Source organism: Coregonus clupeaformis, chromosome 26, assembly GCF_020615455.1.
Source record: "Coregonus clupeaformis isolate EN_2021a chromosome 26, ASM2061545v1, whole genome shotgun sequence".
Classification (NCBI taxonomy): domain Eukaryota; kingdom Metazoa; phylum Chordata; class Actinopteri; order Salmoniformes; family Salmonidae; genus Coregonus; species Coregonus clupeaformis.
Genome location: NC_059217.1, coordinates 46,812,072 through 46,828,534, shown reverse-complemented (window position 1 = coordinate 46,828,534; position 16,463 = coordinate 46,812,072). Strand labels below are relative to the sequence as shown.

Here is a 16,463-nt window from a genome sequence, read left to right as displayed (position 1 = left end):
TAATTTGATCAAGCTATGTAGCCTATTGATTCTTTTGATGAATAAATAAAACAAAAGTGTTTTGTTGTTTCTCTGTAATACCTAGCCACCTAGCAATGTTATGAAGTTGGCTTTAGCTAGACAGCTAGACAGGTTCACAATCTACCAACCTCATAACTAGCTACCAAACCATTTCAGGCTATCAATCAAGTTAAGAGTAGCATGTCTAACTAAGCTGGCATGCCTGCTGGCAAGGTTGCTAGACTTTAGAAAAGCAAGTAATAACTAAATGTACTGAATAAAGCTCACGTTCCTTTCAATCTTTTACCCAAATTTTAGCAGAGATGCAGGGAAGCATATTGTCGCTGTCTGATGAAAACCTAATCTCCAAAACAGAAACTTTTCAGGAAATTGATAAAGAAAATTACCATATTCTTCCATTAACTAACATACAATTATGAAACTACAGAAGCTATTTTGAATGCATTTTTCTTGGTGCTAGAGTCATGAATCCCACTTCTGACACCAATGTAGCGAATTCGGGAGGTACCCCCGACCCGGACCAGCAACTGTCAAGCCAAGACCTTAACCGTTACCCCAAGAGGTCTGCACCTCTTGATGAGGTCGCTAGGATGTTGAATTAAGGTCACTGCAATAGGGCTCCCGAGTGGCGCAGCGGTCTAAGGCACTGCATCTCAGTGCTTGAGGCGTCACTACAGACTCCCTGGTTTGATTCCAGGCTGTATCACAACCGGCTGTGATTGGGAGTTCCATAGGGCGGCGCACAATTGGCCCAGCGTTGTCCGGGTTTGACCGGTGTAGGCCGTCATTGTAAATAAGAATTTGTCAGTGAAAAAATTGGCAGAGAATCATATACTGTATGTTTGTCATAGAAAAGGTTAACTTTCCATAGCCACTCAATTTAACCATTTCCAATTAGAGATCCTCAAGGCCCAGCTGTTGACAAATTGCAGTCCATGTTCTGTGCAGCACATAGGCTACACTTTGGTGCATAAGGAAAGTTGGTTTCTGAATGGTTTGCCTAGGGACCTAAACTAATATGGAAGCTTTACAGTATTTGCATCACACACTGGACAGCTTATATCCAGCGGTTCTTGCCTGCGTGGGAGTTCTACAATGCGTCATCATCATGTCTGCTTTTTTACAGTAGGCTACTCAAATCACCATTGGCCGGCCAGACACACTCTTTGGAGAATGCCCTGTCCTGTCATTCCAAAGTTCGACTGTCGTATGAGTTATTACCGCCAGGGGGCGCAGTCTCTCGGAAAGGACATCCCTAATGAAGCTCTACTTTGGCTCCCCCCGCAACATGAACTGAATCTACCCGGGAGAGACCGAGGAAGATGGCGGCGACTGACCGTTCCCGATCCGAAGCTGCAAAGCAGCGACGGCAGGATCAGTTACAGCGATGGCTAGGCTCGGAAACGGATCAGACGGGACCGGGGACGCGGGACGGGTCGACGGGAACCGGGACGCGGAGGGCCCGGGTTCGGTTCGCTCAGGGAGCCGTGTTTATGGCAGCCTGTTCGGCCGGGGACAGAGAGGAGGTAGCGGCGCTCCTACGACAGGGCGCTGACATCAACCACGCCAATATAGACGGACTGACCGCGCTTCATCAGGTATTCAACTAGCTACTTCAGCTTGATCAGCGGGTATAAAGTTGCTACATTGTTACGGGTTGTTTGAGTAGTGGAATGGGCGAGTGGAAACAATGTAGCGATCTGTGTTGTAGCTTCGGCGGAAAAAAATGTCAAATTAGCTACTGTAACAAAGTTACCCTTTGGTGAACATCGCATCGATCATCGACTAGTAGGCTGAAAACACTGTAAAAACAACTTTTATCGCGCCCAATCTAAGAAAGTCGGTGATTTCAATATGTTTATGAAACCACACAGAACTTTCTAGTCGTAATGTTGGACCATTGTGTTAGTAATAATTCAGCAATGTTTTCTATAAGTAGGTTGGGTCCATTTGAACTGTTGCGTTCAAGTTCGTGTTTTTTCTCTCGGATGAACTCGACACAAGACGGAAAAGGGTGTTGCTTGCAGAAGAACACAACATTTTGAAAATGTAATCTAATCAGAGTTTTCAAGATCTGAAAATATGAAAATATAAGCCTACTGTTTATCAACTATTTTCATATTTACATCCACACAAGATTTGTGACCTCCAGGATGTTGACAATAACTTATTCAAACTTTCAGATGATGATTGGATCTCGGTAGACTTGAATTTGTGTGTGGTCATTGTAACAATCAACGTTATAATGTTATCAGTTGTTATGGCAGCATACATACTATATGACTAGTAATAGGCCTAATGATAACCTAATCATTGTGGCGTTTATTTCAGATAAACATGAGTATTTTCAATCCCTCAAGATCATTTGAATGTTAAACAGATACAATTACTGTGCTGATATTGTTTTATTGTCTTTGTAATTGTTTACTACAAAAGGCATATGACAACCCCCTCAGTCCAGTAACAGGATGCATGACAACCCCCTCAGTCCAGTAACAGGATGCATGACAACCCCCTCAGTCCAGTAACAGGATGCATGACAACCCCCTCAGTCCAGTAACAGGATGCACGACAACCCCCCAGTCCAGTAACAGGATGCATGACAACCCCCCAGTCCAGTGGCAGGATGCATGACAACCCCCTCAGTCCAGTAACAGGATGCATGACAACCCCCTCAGTCCAGTAACAGGATGCATGACAACCCCCCCAGTCCAGTAACAGGATGCATGACAACCCCCCCAGTCCAGTGGCAGGATGCATGACAACCCCCTCAGTCCAGTAACAGGATGCATGACAACCCCCTCAGTCCAGTAACAGGATGCATGACAACCCCCTCAGCCCAGTGGGAGGATGCATGACAACCCCCTCAGTCCAGTGGGAGGATGCATGACAACCCCCCTCAGTCCAGTGGTAGGATGCATGACAACCCCCTCAGTCCAGTGGGAGGATGCATGACAACCCCCTCAGTCCAGTGGGAGGATGCATGGCAACCCCCTCAGTCCAGTAACAGGATGCATGACAACCCCCTCAGTCCAGTGGGAGGATGCACGACAACCCCCCTCAGTCCAGTAACAGGATGCATGACAACCCCCCCCAGTCCAGTAACAGGATGCATGACAACCCCCTCAGTCCAGTAACAGGATGCATGACAACCCCCTCAGTCCAGTAACAGGATGCATGACAACCCCCTCAGTCCAGTGGGAGGATGCATGACAACCCCCTCAGTCCAGTAACAGGATGCATGACAACCCCCTCAGTCCAGTGGGAGGATGCATGACAACCCCCTCAGTCCAGTAACAGGATGCATGACAACCCCCTCAGTCCAGTGGGAGCACAACCCCCTCAGTCCAGTAACAGGATGCATGACAACCCCCTCAGTCCAGTGGCAGGATGCATGACAACCCCCTCAGTCCAGTAACAGGATGCATGACAACCCCCTCAGTCCAGTAACAGGATGCATGACAACCCCCTCAGTCCAGTAACGGGATGCATGACAACCCCCTCAGTCCAGTAACGGGATGCATGACAACCCCCTCAGTCCAGTAACAGGATGCATGACAACCCCCTCAGTCCAGTGTGAGGATGCATGACAACCCCCTCAGTCCAGTGTGAGGATGCATGACAACCCCCTCAGTCCAGTAACAGGATGCATGACAACCCCCTCAGTCCAGTGGGAGGATGCATGACAACCCCCTCAGTCCAGTGGGAGGATGCATGGCAACCCCCTCAGTCCAGTGGCAGGATGCATGACAACCCCCTCAGTCCAGTAACAGGATGCATGACAACCCCCTCAGTCCAGTGGCAGGATGCATGACAACCCCCTCAGTCCAGTAACAGGATGCATGGCAACCCCCTCAGTCCAGTGGCAGGATGCATGACAACCCCCTCAGTCCAGTAACAGGATGCATGACAACCCCCTCAGTCCAGTGGGAGGATGTATGACAACCCCCTCAGTCCAGTGGGAGGATGCATGACAACCCCCTCAGTCCAGTGGCAGGATGCATGACAACCCCCTCAGTCCAGTAACAGGATGCATGACAACCCCCTCAGTCCAGTAACAGGATGCATGACAACCCCCTCAGTCCAGTAACAGGATGCATGACAACCCCCTCAGTCCAGTAACAGGATGCATGACAACCCCCTCAGTCCAGTGGGAGGATGCATGACAACCCCCTCAGTCCAGTGGTAGGATGCATGACAACCCCCTCAGTCCAGTGGGAGGATGCATGACAACCCCCTCAGTCCAGTGGGAGGATGCATGACAACCCCCTCAGTCCAGTGGTAGGATGCATGGCAACCCCCTCAGTCCAGTGGGAGGATGCATGTCATTGGTTCTATGTGTAGAAAATAATGTAATAGGCCTCTGTTTCAGATGAAAATGACATTAGAAATGAAGAAAGTAGGACTGTTCTCCATTTCGGCCCCTACTACTGCTAACACACACACACACACTCACTTACCCCCACACACATACTCTCTCTCTCTCTCTCTCTCTCTCTCTCTCTCTCTCTCTCTCTCTCTCTCTCTCTCTCTCTCTCTCTCTCTCTCTCTATCTCTATCTCTATCTCTATCTCTATCTCTTCTTTCTCTTCTCTTCTCTTCTCTATTTTTTTCTCTCTCTCTCTCTCTCTCTCTCTCTCTCTCTCTCTCTCTCTCTCTCTGTCTCTCTGTGTTTTACCATGTAATGTCCCTACCAACCGCCTTGCTTGAGTCATAACAGAGAACGAGAGGCCCTAGCACTAGTCTGGACTCCATCACTGTCACACTGTGACTGCACCGACCCACACATGCAGTATTTCCTCTGCTTTTATGAGACCCCTTTTTATACAGTCATACACAAACACATAGCTGTCTCCTTACATAGAGGCTCCAACCTTATAACAATGGATTAGAGTCAAGTTTGATTACCCGGAAACTAGCTTGAAAAATGGTTGTAGTCACACCTCCTCTGTGCTGGGCTAATGAATATACATGAAGACTACTAAAAAAGGACGGTATGTTTATAAAGCTTATTATACCACCTTATGATGACAACCTTGAGCCATCACACATTTCTATCTCTAACGTCTTCTAACATTGTCACTGCAGTAGGCTATACTATCTGTATTGTCACTGCAGTAGTCTGTGTATTGTCACTGCAGTAGTCTATGTGTATTGTCACTGCAGTAGGCTTATGTATTGTCACTACAGTAGGCTATGTGTATTGTCACTGCAGTAGTCTTTGTGTATTGTCACTGCAGTAGTCTATGTGTATTGTCACTGCAGTAGGCTTGTGTATTGTCACTGCAGTAGACTATGTGTATTGTCACTGCAGTATGCTTGTGTATTGTCACTGCAGTACGCGGTGTGTATTGTCACTGCAGTATGCTAGGTTATGTGTATTGTCACTGCAGTAGGCTTGGCTGTGTGTATTGTCACTGCAGTAGGCTGGCTATGTGTATTGGCACTGCAGTAGGCTATGTGTATTGGCACTGCAGTAGGCTTTGTGTATTGTCACTGCAGTAGGCTAGGCTATGTGTATTGTCACTGCAGTAGGCTAGGCTATGTGTATTGTCACTGCAGTAGTCAGGGCTATGTGTATTGTCACTGCAGTAGACTTTGTATATTGTCACTGCAGTAGGCTTTGCTATGTGTATTGTCACTGCAGTAGGCTAGGCTATGTGTATTGTCACTGCAGTAGGCTATGTGTATTGCCTCTGCAGTAGGCTATGTGTATTGTCTCTGTAGTAGGCTTGTGTATTGTCTCTGCAGTAGACTATAGTATTTGTGTTCCCCCTTCGGCGACACAATCATTATGATCATGATCAGTTATAGTAGATTAACCTGGCTTTCACAACAACTTGTGTTTTACTAAATAAGATGAGATGTTGTATTGTCACACACAGCAGATGGGTGCAGAGAAATGTGTTGTTTTACAGGGTCAGCCATAGTATTTATTAGGGATCCCCTACTCTTCCTGAGGTCCAAACAGCACCGCACCCCTGTTCAAATTAGGGTTACGTGCCTTGCTCGAGGGCACATCGGTAGTTTTATCACCTTGTCGGCTCAGGTATTCGAACCAGAAACCTTTCGGTAACTGGCCCAACTCTCTAACCACAAGTCTACCTGCCGCCCTGTCTGAGGCCAGACTATTTCATCGCTAGGCCTAATTCACTTTCCTCTGCCCTATTCTTCTAATGATGAGACCACGTCTGTGTGCGTCCGTGCACGTGTTGAAGTGCTCTGCTCTCTAGGCTTTGGCTGGCAGCGTCCCCTATCCCCTACATAGGACACTGCTTTTGACCAGAGCCCTATGGGGTCCTATATAGGGAGTAGGGTGCAATTTTGGAAGCAGACTACATGTTGGTCGGATCCTGCCGTCCATGCCTTTCTCCCCTGTTGCTCAGTAGTTGCCTGGCAACTAGCATTAAATAGGCCCGCACTCCAAACTTTCCATCCCTTCCATCCAAAGCCCCTCTGTCTTCTCCCTCTCTCTCCTCGCTGCTCTCTCGCCCCCCTCCCCTCACTCTCTCTCCCCTCTGCCCCCCCCCCTCCTCTCGGTCTCTCTCTCTCTCTCTCTCTCTCTATCTGTCTGTCTGTTCCTCCTTGCCAAATCTCCATGGTGGGGGACTTTGGGGATTTCAGATGAAGAAATGGAAAACTTTCTCCTTCTAACTACTGCTGCTGCTGTTGTCAAAAAGCCATTTCCACAATGAATGAGTCACTTGATGACCGAATGAAGGAACCACTGAACCACTGGTAGAAAACTCTCTCTCTCTGCAGCACAGCCACATTCACAACAAGGAGCAGTGGAAGAGAAGAGAAGTGTCCTCTGTTCATTCAGCTAGCTGGGTTGGGAGTAAAGTGCTAACCTGTAGTTAAGTAGTCTCGTTCAAAATTAGTACTGGGTTTTAGGAGACTCTAGTCTAGTTGAAATTAGTACTGGGTTTTAGGAGACTCTAGTCTAGTTCAAATTAGTACTGGGTTTTAGGAGACTCTAGTCTTGTTGAAATTAGTACTGGGTTTTAGGAGACTCTAGTCTAGTTCAAATTAGTACTGGGTTTTAGGAGACTCTAGTCTAGTTCAAATTAGTACTGGGTTTTAGGAGACTAGTCTTGTTGAAATTAGTACTGGGTTTTAGGAGACTCTAGTCTAGTTGAAAGACTCTAGTCTAGTTGAAATTAGTACTGGGTTTTAGGAGACTCTAGTCTAGTTGAAATTAGTACTGGGTTTTAGGAGACTCTAGTCTAGTTCAAATTAGTACTGGGTTTTAGGAGACTCTAGTCTAGTTCAAATTAGTACTGGGTTTTTAGGAGACTCTAGTCTAGTTCAAATTAGTACTGGGTTTTAGGAGACTCTAGTCTAGTTCAAATTAGTACTGGGTTTTAGGAGACTCTAGTCTAGTTCAAATTAGTACTGGGTTTTAGGAGACTCTAGTCTAGTTCAAATTAGTACTGGGTTTTAGGAGACTCTAGTCTAGTTGAAATTAGTACTGGGTTTTAGGAGACTCTAGTCTTGTTGAAATTAGTACTGGGTTTTAGGAGACTCTAGTCTAGTTGAAAATAGTACTGGGTTTTAGGAGACTCTAGTCTAGTTGAAATTAGTACTGGGTTTTAGGAGACTCTAGTCTAGTTGAAATTAGTACTGGGTTTTAGGAGACTCTAGTCTAGTTGAAATTAGTACTGGGTTTTAGGAGACTCTAGTCTAGTTCAAATTAGTACTGGGTTTTAGGAGACTCTAGTCTAGTTGAAATTAGTACTGGGTTTTAGGAGACTCTAGTCTAGTTGAAATTAGTACTGGGTTTTAGGAGACTCTAGTCTAGTTCAAATTAGTACTGGGTTTTAGGAGACTCTAGTCTAGTTCAAATTAGTACTGGGTTTTAGGAGACTCTAGTCTAGTTGAAATTAGTACTGGGTTTTAGGAGACTCTAGTCTAGTTCAAATTAGTACTGGGTTTTAGGAGACTCTAGTCTTGTTGAAATTAGTACTGGGTTTTAGGAGACTCTAGTCTAGTTGAAATTAGTACTGGGTTTTAGGAGACTCTAGTCTAGTTCAAATTAGTACAGGGTTTTAGGAGACTCTAGTCTAGTTGAAATTAGTACTGGGTTTTAGGAGACTCTAGTCTAGTTGAAATTAGTACTGGGTTTTAGCAGACTCTTGTCTTGTTCAAATTAGTACTGGGTTTTATGACTCTAGTCTAGTTGAAATTAGTACTGGGTTTTAGGAGACTCTAGTCTAGTTGAAATTAGTACTGGGTTTTAGGAGACTCTAGTCTAGTTCAAATTAGTACTGGGTTTTAGGAGACTCTAGTCTAGTTCAAATTAGTACTGGGTTTTAGGAGACTCTAGTCTAGTTGAAATTAGTACTGAGTTTTAGCAGACTAGTCTTGTTCAAATTAGTACTGGGTTTTACGAGACTCTAGTCTAGTTGAAATTAGTACTGGGTTTTAGGAGACTCTAGTCTAGTTGAAATTAGTACTGGGTTTTAGGAGACTCTAGTCTAGTTCAAATTAGTACTGGGTTTTAGGAGACTCTAGTCTTGTTGAAATTAGTACTGGGTTTTAGGAGAGACTAGTCTAGTTCAAATTAGTACTGGGTTTTAGGAGACTCTAGTCTAGTTCAAATTAGTACTGGGTTTTAGGAGACTCTAGTCTAGTTCAAATTAGTACTGGGTTTTTAGGAGACTCTAGTCTAGTTCAAATTAGTACTGGGTTTTAGGAGACTCTAGTCTAGTTCAAATTAGTACTGGGTTTTAGGAGACTCTAGTCTAGTTCAAATTAGTACTGGGTTTTAGGAGACTCTAGTCTTGTTGAAATTAGTACTGGGTTTTAGGAGACTCTAGTCTAGTTGAAAATAGTACTGGGTTTTAGGAGACTCTAGTCTAGTTGAAATTAGTACTGGGTTTTAGGAGACTCTAGTCTAGTTGAAATTAGTACTGTGTTTTAGGAGACTAGTCTAGTTCAAATTAGTAATGGGTTTTAGGAGACTCTAGTCTTGTTGAAATTAGTACTGGGTTTTAGGAGACTCTAGTCTAGTTGAAATTAGTACTGGGTTTTAGGAGACTCTAGTCTAGTTCAAATTAGTACAGGGTTTTAGGAGACTCTAGTCTAGTTGAAATTAGTACTGGGTTTTAGGAGACTCTAGTCTAGTTGAAATTAGTACTGGGTTTTAGCAGACTCTTGTCTTGTTCAAATTAGTACTGGGTTTTATGACTCTAGTCTAGTTGAAATTAGTACTGGGTTTTAGGAGACTCTAGTCTAGTTGAAATTAGTACTGGGTTTTAGGAGACTCTAGTCTAGTTCAAATTAGTACTGGGTTTTAGGAGACTCTAGTCTAGTTCAAATTAGTACTGGGTTTTAGGAGACTAGTCTAGTTGAAATTAGTACTGAGTTTTAGCAGACTAGTCTTGTTCAAATTAGTACTGGGTTTTACGAGACTCTAGTCTAGTTGAAATTAGTACTGGGTTTTACGAGACTCTAGTCTTGTTCAAATTTCTACTGGTATTGACAAGGCTCTAGTCTAGTTCAAATTAGTACTGGGTTTTAGTAGACTCTAGTCTAGTTCAAATTAGTACTGGGTTTTAGCAGACTCTAGTCTTGTTCAAATTAGTACTGGGTTTTAGGAGACTAGTCTAGTTGAAATTTCTACTGGTATTTATAAGGCTCTAGTCTAGTTCAAATTAGTACTGGGTTTTAGGAGACTCTAGTCTAGTTGAAATTAGTACTGGGTTTTACGAGACTCTAGTCTTGTTCAAATTTCTACTGGTATTTACAAGGCTCTAGTCTAGTTCAAATTAGTACTGGGTTTTAGTAGACTCTAGTCTAGTTCAAATTAGTACTGGGTTTTAGCAGACTCTAGTCTAGTTCAAATTAGTACTGGGTTTTAGCAGACTCTAGTTTTGTTCAAATTTCTACTGGTATTTACAAGGCTCTAGTCTAGTTGAAATTAGTACTGGGTTTTACGAGACTCTAGTCTTGTTCAAATTTCTACTGGTATTTACAAGGCTCTAGTCTAGTTCAAATTAGTACTGGGTTTTAGGAGATTCTAGTCTTGTTCAAATTTCTACTGGTATTTACAAGGCTCTAGTCTAGTTGAAATTAGTACTGGGTTTTACGAGACTCTAGTCTTGTTCAAATTTCTACTGGTATATACAAGGCTCTAGTCTAGTTCAAATTAGTACTGGGTTTTAGGAGACTCTAGTCTTGTTCAAATTAGTACTGGGTTTTAGGAGACTCTAGTCTAGTTGAAATTAGTACTGGGTTTTAGGAGACTCTAGTCTAATTCAAATTATTACTGGGTTTTAGGAGACTCTAGTCTTGTTCAAATTAGTACTGGGTTTTAGGAGATTCTAGTCTAGTTCAAATTAGTACTGGGTTTTAAGAGATTCTAGTCTAGTTCAAATTAGTACTGGGTTTTAGGAGACTCTAGTCTAGTTCAAATTAGTACTGGGTTTTACGAGACTCTAGTCTAGTTCAAATTAGTACTGGGTTTTAGGAGACTCTAGTCTAGTTGAAATTAGTACTGGGTTTTACGAGACTCTAGTCTAGTTGAAATTAGTACTGGGTTTTAGGAGACTCTAGTCTAGTTGAAATTAGTACTGGGTTTTAGGAGACTCTAGTCTAGTTCAAATTAGTACTGGGTTTTAGGAGACTCTAGTCTTGTTCAAATTTCTACTGGTATTTACAAGGCTCTAGTCTAGTTCAAATTAGTACTGGGTTTTAGGAGACTCTAGTCTAATTAAAATTAGTACTGGGTTTTAGGAGACTCTAGTCTAGTTCAAATTAGTACTGGGTTTTAGGAGACTCTAGTCTAATTCAAATTAGTACTGGGTTTTAGGAGACTCTAGTCTAATTCAAATTAGTACTGGGTTTTAGGAGACTCTAGTCTAATTCAAATTAGTACTGGGTTTTAGGAGACTCTAGTCTTGTTCAGCTAGCAGAGAACTACCTCAGTCCTGCAGCGGGTGTAGGTGTAGCACTCTATATTATTATTCCAGTCAACCAATCATCTCACTTCGTGAACGAGGGAGGGACCTAAATAGCTTTGTAATTGGTTATTTTAAAAAGAAAGCCTTTATGGATGGCTTATGGACGGTTGGCCTACCCAGTCTGAGGACAGAGCAGACCAGGGATCTCCGGAAACTGGAGTCAGTGGTTTAAACTTTAGTGTGATGTCTGTCTGTCTGTGGTTTAGTGTGAGGTTGGGAGTTAATGGTTTAGGTGTTTTAGTGGTTTAGTGTGATGTTTTACAAGGAAGCTGCTGTTGTGGTCCACGTCTCGCTCGGACAGTAGTTAACTAGCTCTCTAGGGCCGGACTGTGGTAACACTGGCTTGTCACATCTCCGTAGCATAGGCCTCTGACGTTTATACATTACATTTCTACATAAAACTGCTATCACATCATTGATAAGAGAAGGGCGGATGTGTAGTGGCCAGACCCTAGTTAACGCTAGTTCTTCTGGCCCCAGTCTATCTATACAGCACAGATAAGGCCAGACCCTAGTTAACGCTAGTTCTTCTGGCCCCAGTCTATCTATACAGCACAGATAAGGCCAGACCCTAGTTAACGCTAGTTCTTCTGGCCCCAGTCTATCTATACAGCACAGATAAGGCCAGACCCTAGTTAACGCTAGTTCTTCTGGCCCCAGTCTATCTATACAGCACAGATAAGGCCAGACCCTAGTTAACGCTAGTTCTTCTGGCCCCAGTCTATCTATACAGCACAGATAAGGCCAGACCCTAGTTAACGCTAGTTCTTCTGGCCCCAGTCTATCTATACAGCACAGATAAGGCCAGACCGTAGTTAACGCTAGTTCTTCTGGCCCCAGTCTATCTATACAGCACAGATAAGGCCAGACCCTAGTTAACGCTAGTTCTTCTGGCCCCAGTCTATCTATACAGCACAGATAAGGCCAGACCCTAGTTAACGCTAGTTCTTCTGGCCCCAGTCTATCTATACAGCACAGATAAGGCCAGACCCTAGTTAACGCTAGTTCTTCTGGCCCCAGTCTATCTATACAGCACAGATAAGGCCAGACCCTAGTTAACGCTAGTTCTTCTGGCCCCAGTCTATCTATACAGCACAGATAAGGCCAGACCCTAGTTAACGCTAGTTCTTCTGGCCCCAGTCTATCTATACAGCACAGATAAGGCCAGACCCTAGTTAACGCTAGTTCTTCTGGCCCCAGTCTATCTATACAGCACAGATAAGGCCAGACCCTAGTTAACGCTAGTTCTTCTGGCCCCAGTCTATCTATACAGCACAGATAAGGCCAGACCCTAGTTAACGCTAGTTCTTCTGGCCCCAGTCTATCTATACAGCACAGATAAGGCCAGACCCTAGTTAACGCTAGTTCTTCTGGCCCCAGTCTATCTATACAGCACAGATAAGGCCAGACCCTAGTTAACGCTAGTTCTTCTGGCCCCAGTCTATCTATACAGCACAGATAAGGCCAGACCCTAGTTAACGCTAGTTCTTCTGGCCCCAGTCTATCTATACAGCACAGATAAGGCCAGACCCTAGTTAACGCTAGTTCTTCTGGCCCCAGTCTATCTATACAGCACAGATAAGGCCAGACCCTAGTTAACGCTAGTTCTTCTGGCCCCAGTCTATCTATACAGCACAGATAAGGCCAGACCCTAGTTAACGCTAGTTCTTCTGGCCCCAGTCTATCTATACAGCACAGATAAGGCCAGACCCTAGTTAACGCTAGTTCTTCTGGCCCCAGTCTATCTATACAGCACAGATAAGGCATGGGTTGTTATTACCCAGAGCACAGTGCGGTCTGGCCTCAACGACAGCAACGCTAGTTAGCTTTTAGATAAGTACTTGGACATAGGACTGTTAGGTTGCGTCCCAAATCACACCCTACATGCTATTTATCCTGCAGATGGAAATTAACTACTGTATGTAGCTAAATCTGGAGCAATATTTGTTGTGCGTGGTCTTTGACAAATTAACTGATGGATAGAAAATGGTCAAGGCAACGGTTAGATTTTTCTTCTCCTCTGTTACGAACCTTTTGGAATCAAATCAGAAAGCTCTTTGTAACGGCTCTCTTTCTCCCAGGTGTTACAGACAGAATAGCGCTGTCTACCTAGTACCTTCTAACCACAGACAAACACTCAGTACGTTTTTATAACTGTCTGTTTTTTATGAGCTGCCTACCCAAAGAACCCACAACCTTGGTGTTTCTAGCACCATGCTCTGATCCACTAACCCACTTAGCCATTGGAACCGCCTATCTCTAGGATGAGAAAAAGTGTTTTAATCAATGTGTCTAGATTCAGAGTTTGATCATGTATCTTCTGTCCAGTCTGATTCTGTGTTTGATCATGTGTCTCCTGTCCAGTCTGACTCAGTGGTGTTTGATCATATGTCTCCTTTCCAGTCTGATTCAGCGTTTGATCGTGTCTCCTGTCCAGTCTGATTCTGTGTTTGATCACATGTCTCCTGTCCAGTCTGACTCAGTATTTGATCACGTGTCCCCTGTACAGTCTGACTCAGCGTTTGAACATCTGTCTCCTGTCCAGTCTGATTCAGTGTTTGATCAGGTGTCTCCTGTCCTCTCCAGGCGTGTATAGATGAGAATGCAGAGATGGTCCAGTTCCTGGTGGAGAGTGGGAGCGACGTGAACAGGGGGGACAATGAGGGATGGACTCCCCTCCACGCTGCTGCCTCCTGTGGGTTCATACAGATCACCAAGTGGGTCCTCTCTCTTCTCTAATGTTACATCATACCTGTGTTTTCTTTGTCCTGGGGACCCAAAGGGATGCACATTTTAGAATTTTCCCTAAAGCGCTACACAGATGATTCTACTAGTCAACTCATCATCGAGCTTTTGATGAGTGGAATCATGTGTGTTAGTGTTAGGGCAAAACAAGGCCCCTTTGGGTCCCCCGGACCAGGATTAAGAAACACTACTGCACTATACAATACATTTATATTGATGTGATGTTGTGTAATGTTGCTATACAATACATTTACAGTTGAAGTCGGAAGTTTACATACACCTTAGCCAAATACATATAAACTCTGTTTTTCACAATTTTCCATCACCACTTTATTTTAAGAATGTGAAATGTCAGAATAATAGTAGAGAGAATGATTTATTTCAGCTTTTTATTTATTTCATCACATTCCCAGTGGGTCAGAAGTTTACATACACTCAATTAGTATTTGGTAGCATTGCCTTTAAATTGTTTAACTTGGGTCAAACGTTTCGGGTAGCCTTCCACAAGCTTCCCATAAGTTGGGTGAATTTTGGCCCATTCCTCCTGACAGAGCTGGTGTAACTGAGTCAGGTTTGTAGGCCTCCTTGCTCGCACACGCTTTTTCAGTTCTGCCCACAAATGTTCTATAGGATTGAGGTTAGGGGTTTGTGATGGCCACTCCAATACCTTGACTTTGTTGTCCTTAAGCCATTTTGCCACAACTTTGGAAGTATGCTTGGGGTCATTGTCCATTTGGAAGACCCATTTGCAACCAAGCTTTAACTTCCTGACTGATGTCTTGAGATGTTGCTTCAATATATCCACATAATTTTCCTTCCTCATGATGCCATCCATTTTGTGAAGTGCACCAGTCCCTCCTGCAGCAAAGCACCCCCACAGCATGATGCTGCCACCCCCGTGCTTCACAGTTGGGATGGTGTTCTTCGGCTTGCAAGCAACCCCCATTTTCCTCCAAACATAACGATGGTCATTATGGCCAAATAGTTATATTGTTGTTTAATCAGACCAGAGGACATTTCTCCAAAAAGTACAATCTTTGTCCCCATGTGCAGTTGCAAACCGTAGTCTGGCTTTTTTATGGCGGTTTTGGAGCAGTGGCTTCTTCCTTACTGAGCGGCCTTTCAGGTTATGTCGATATAGGACTCGTTTTACTGTGGATATAGATACTTTTGTACCTGTTTCCTCTAGCATCTTCACAAGGTCCTTTGCTGTTGTTCTGGGATTGATTTGCACTTTTCGCACCAAAGTACGTTCATCTCCAGGAGACAGAACGTGTCTCCTTCCTGAGCGGTATGACGGCTGCGTGGTCCCATGGTGTTTATACTTGCGTACTATTGTTTGTACAGATGAACGTGGTACCTTCAGGCGTTTGGAAATTGCTCCCAAGGATGAACCAGACTTGTGGAGGTCTACAATATTTATTCTGAGGTCTTGGTTGATTTCTTTTGATTTTCCCATGATGTCAAGCAAAGAGGCACTGAGTTTGAAGGTAGGCCTTGAAATACATCCACAGGTACACCTTCAATTGACTCAAATTATGTCAATTAGCTTCTAAAGCCATGACATCATTTTCTGGAATTTCCAAGCTGTTTAAAGGCACAGTCAACTTAGTGTATGTAAACTTCTGACCCACTGGAATTGTGATACAGTGAATTATAAGTGAAATAATCTGTCTGTAAACAATTGTTGGAAAAATTACTTCTGTCATGCACAAAGTAGATGTCCTAACCGACTTGCCAAAACTATACTTTGTTAACAAGAAATTTGTGGAGTGGTTGAAAAACAAGTTTTAATGACTCCAACCTAAGTGTATGTAAACTTCCGACTTCAACTGTATATTGATGTGAAGTTGTGTAATGTGTGTCTTTGAGTGTGTAATGTAGTCAGATTGCTGACCGGTATCTGTCTGTGCTGAATAGCCAACTCCTACGCTCATTGTCAGGGCATTTGGGAGTAAATAGCCACGAGAGGTAACAAGTCAACACTAACAGATCTGCACAGCTAATGACCACATCTGAACGAACTTCAATACTGAGCTCGTTCTCTCTGTGTGCAAGTATACCTGTGTAGACTAGGAACCTTTTCTGTGCTTGTGTGTAGGAACCTTTTCTGTGCTTGTGTGTAGGAAACCTTTCTGTGCCTGTGTGTAGGAACCTTTATAATGTGTGTGTATGTTGCAGGTACCTGATAGAGCACGGTGCACGTGTGGGGGCGGTGAACAGTGAAGGAGAGCTTCCTCTGGATGTTGCTACTGAGGATGCTATGGAGAGACTGCTGAAGGGAGAGATCAAGAAACAGGGTATGAACTGTTATGTAGTGTCTATGTAGGCTACATTTGAAGGGAGAGATCTAGAAGCAGGGTAACTAGGGATTGTTATTTAGTCTGGGTGTTTTATAATATGGCTGCTGGACTGATGAAAACGTGTAGTGATGAGGTAGGACCCACACATACTATCTCTCCATCACTGAGCTCTTTGTATCAGGCTGGTTAGTACAAGGCTTCAATCCAAGAGTGGATCTTCGTCCCTCAGGAGGCGTTTGTCTAGGGATTGGTATGTCCCCATATTAACACCTACCATCCTTAACACACAGTCCCATATCAACACCTACCATCCTTAACACACAGTCCCATATCAACACCTACCATCCTTAACACACAGTCCCATATTAACACCTACAGTGGGGAGAACAAGTATTTGATACACTGCCGAGTTTGCAGGTTTTCCTACTTA

The 16,463-nt window shown here is 43.8% G+C and overlaps 1 protein-coding gene across 1 annotated transcript in view; it reads left to right on the top strand.

Annotated features, from left to right (window-relative positions):
• The first annotated feature begins 1,296 nt into the window (after positions 1–1,296).
• zmp:0000001167 (protein phosphatase 1 regulatory subunit 12A) overlaps positions 1,297–16,463 on the top strand; it is a 51,311-nt gene continuing 36,144 nt past the window's right edge. The window contains exons 1-3 of the mRNA XM_041848723.2: positions 1,297–1,619; positions 13,572–13,702; positions 15,912–16,030. Of these exons, the coding sequence (XP_041704657.2) occupies positions 1,344–1,619; positions 13,572–13,702; positions 15,912–16,030 (526 nt within the window). The 5' untranslated portion in view covers positions 1,297–1,343. The remainder of the gene's footprint in view (positions 1,620–13,571; positions 13,703–15,911; positions 16,031–16,463) is intronic.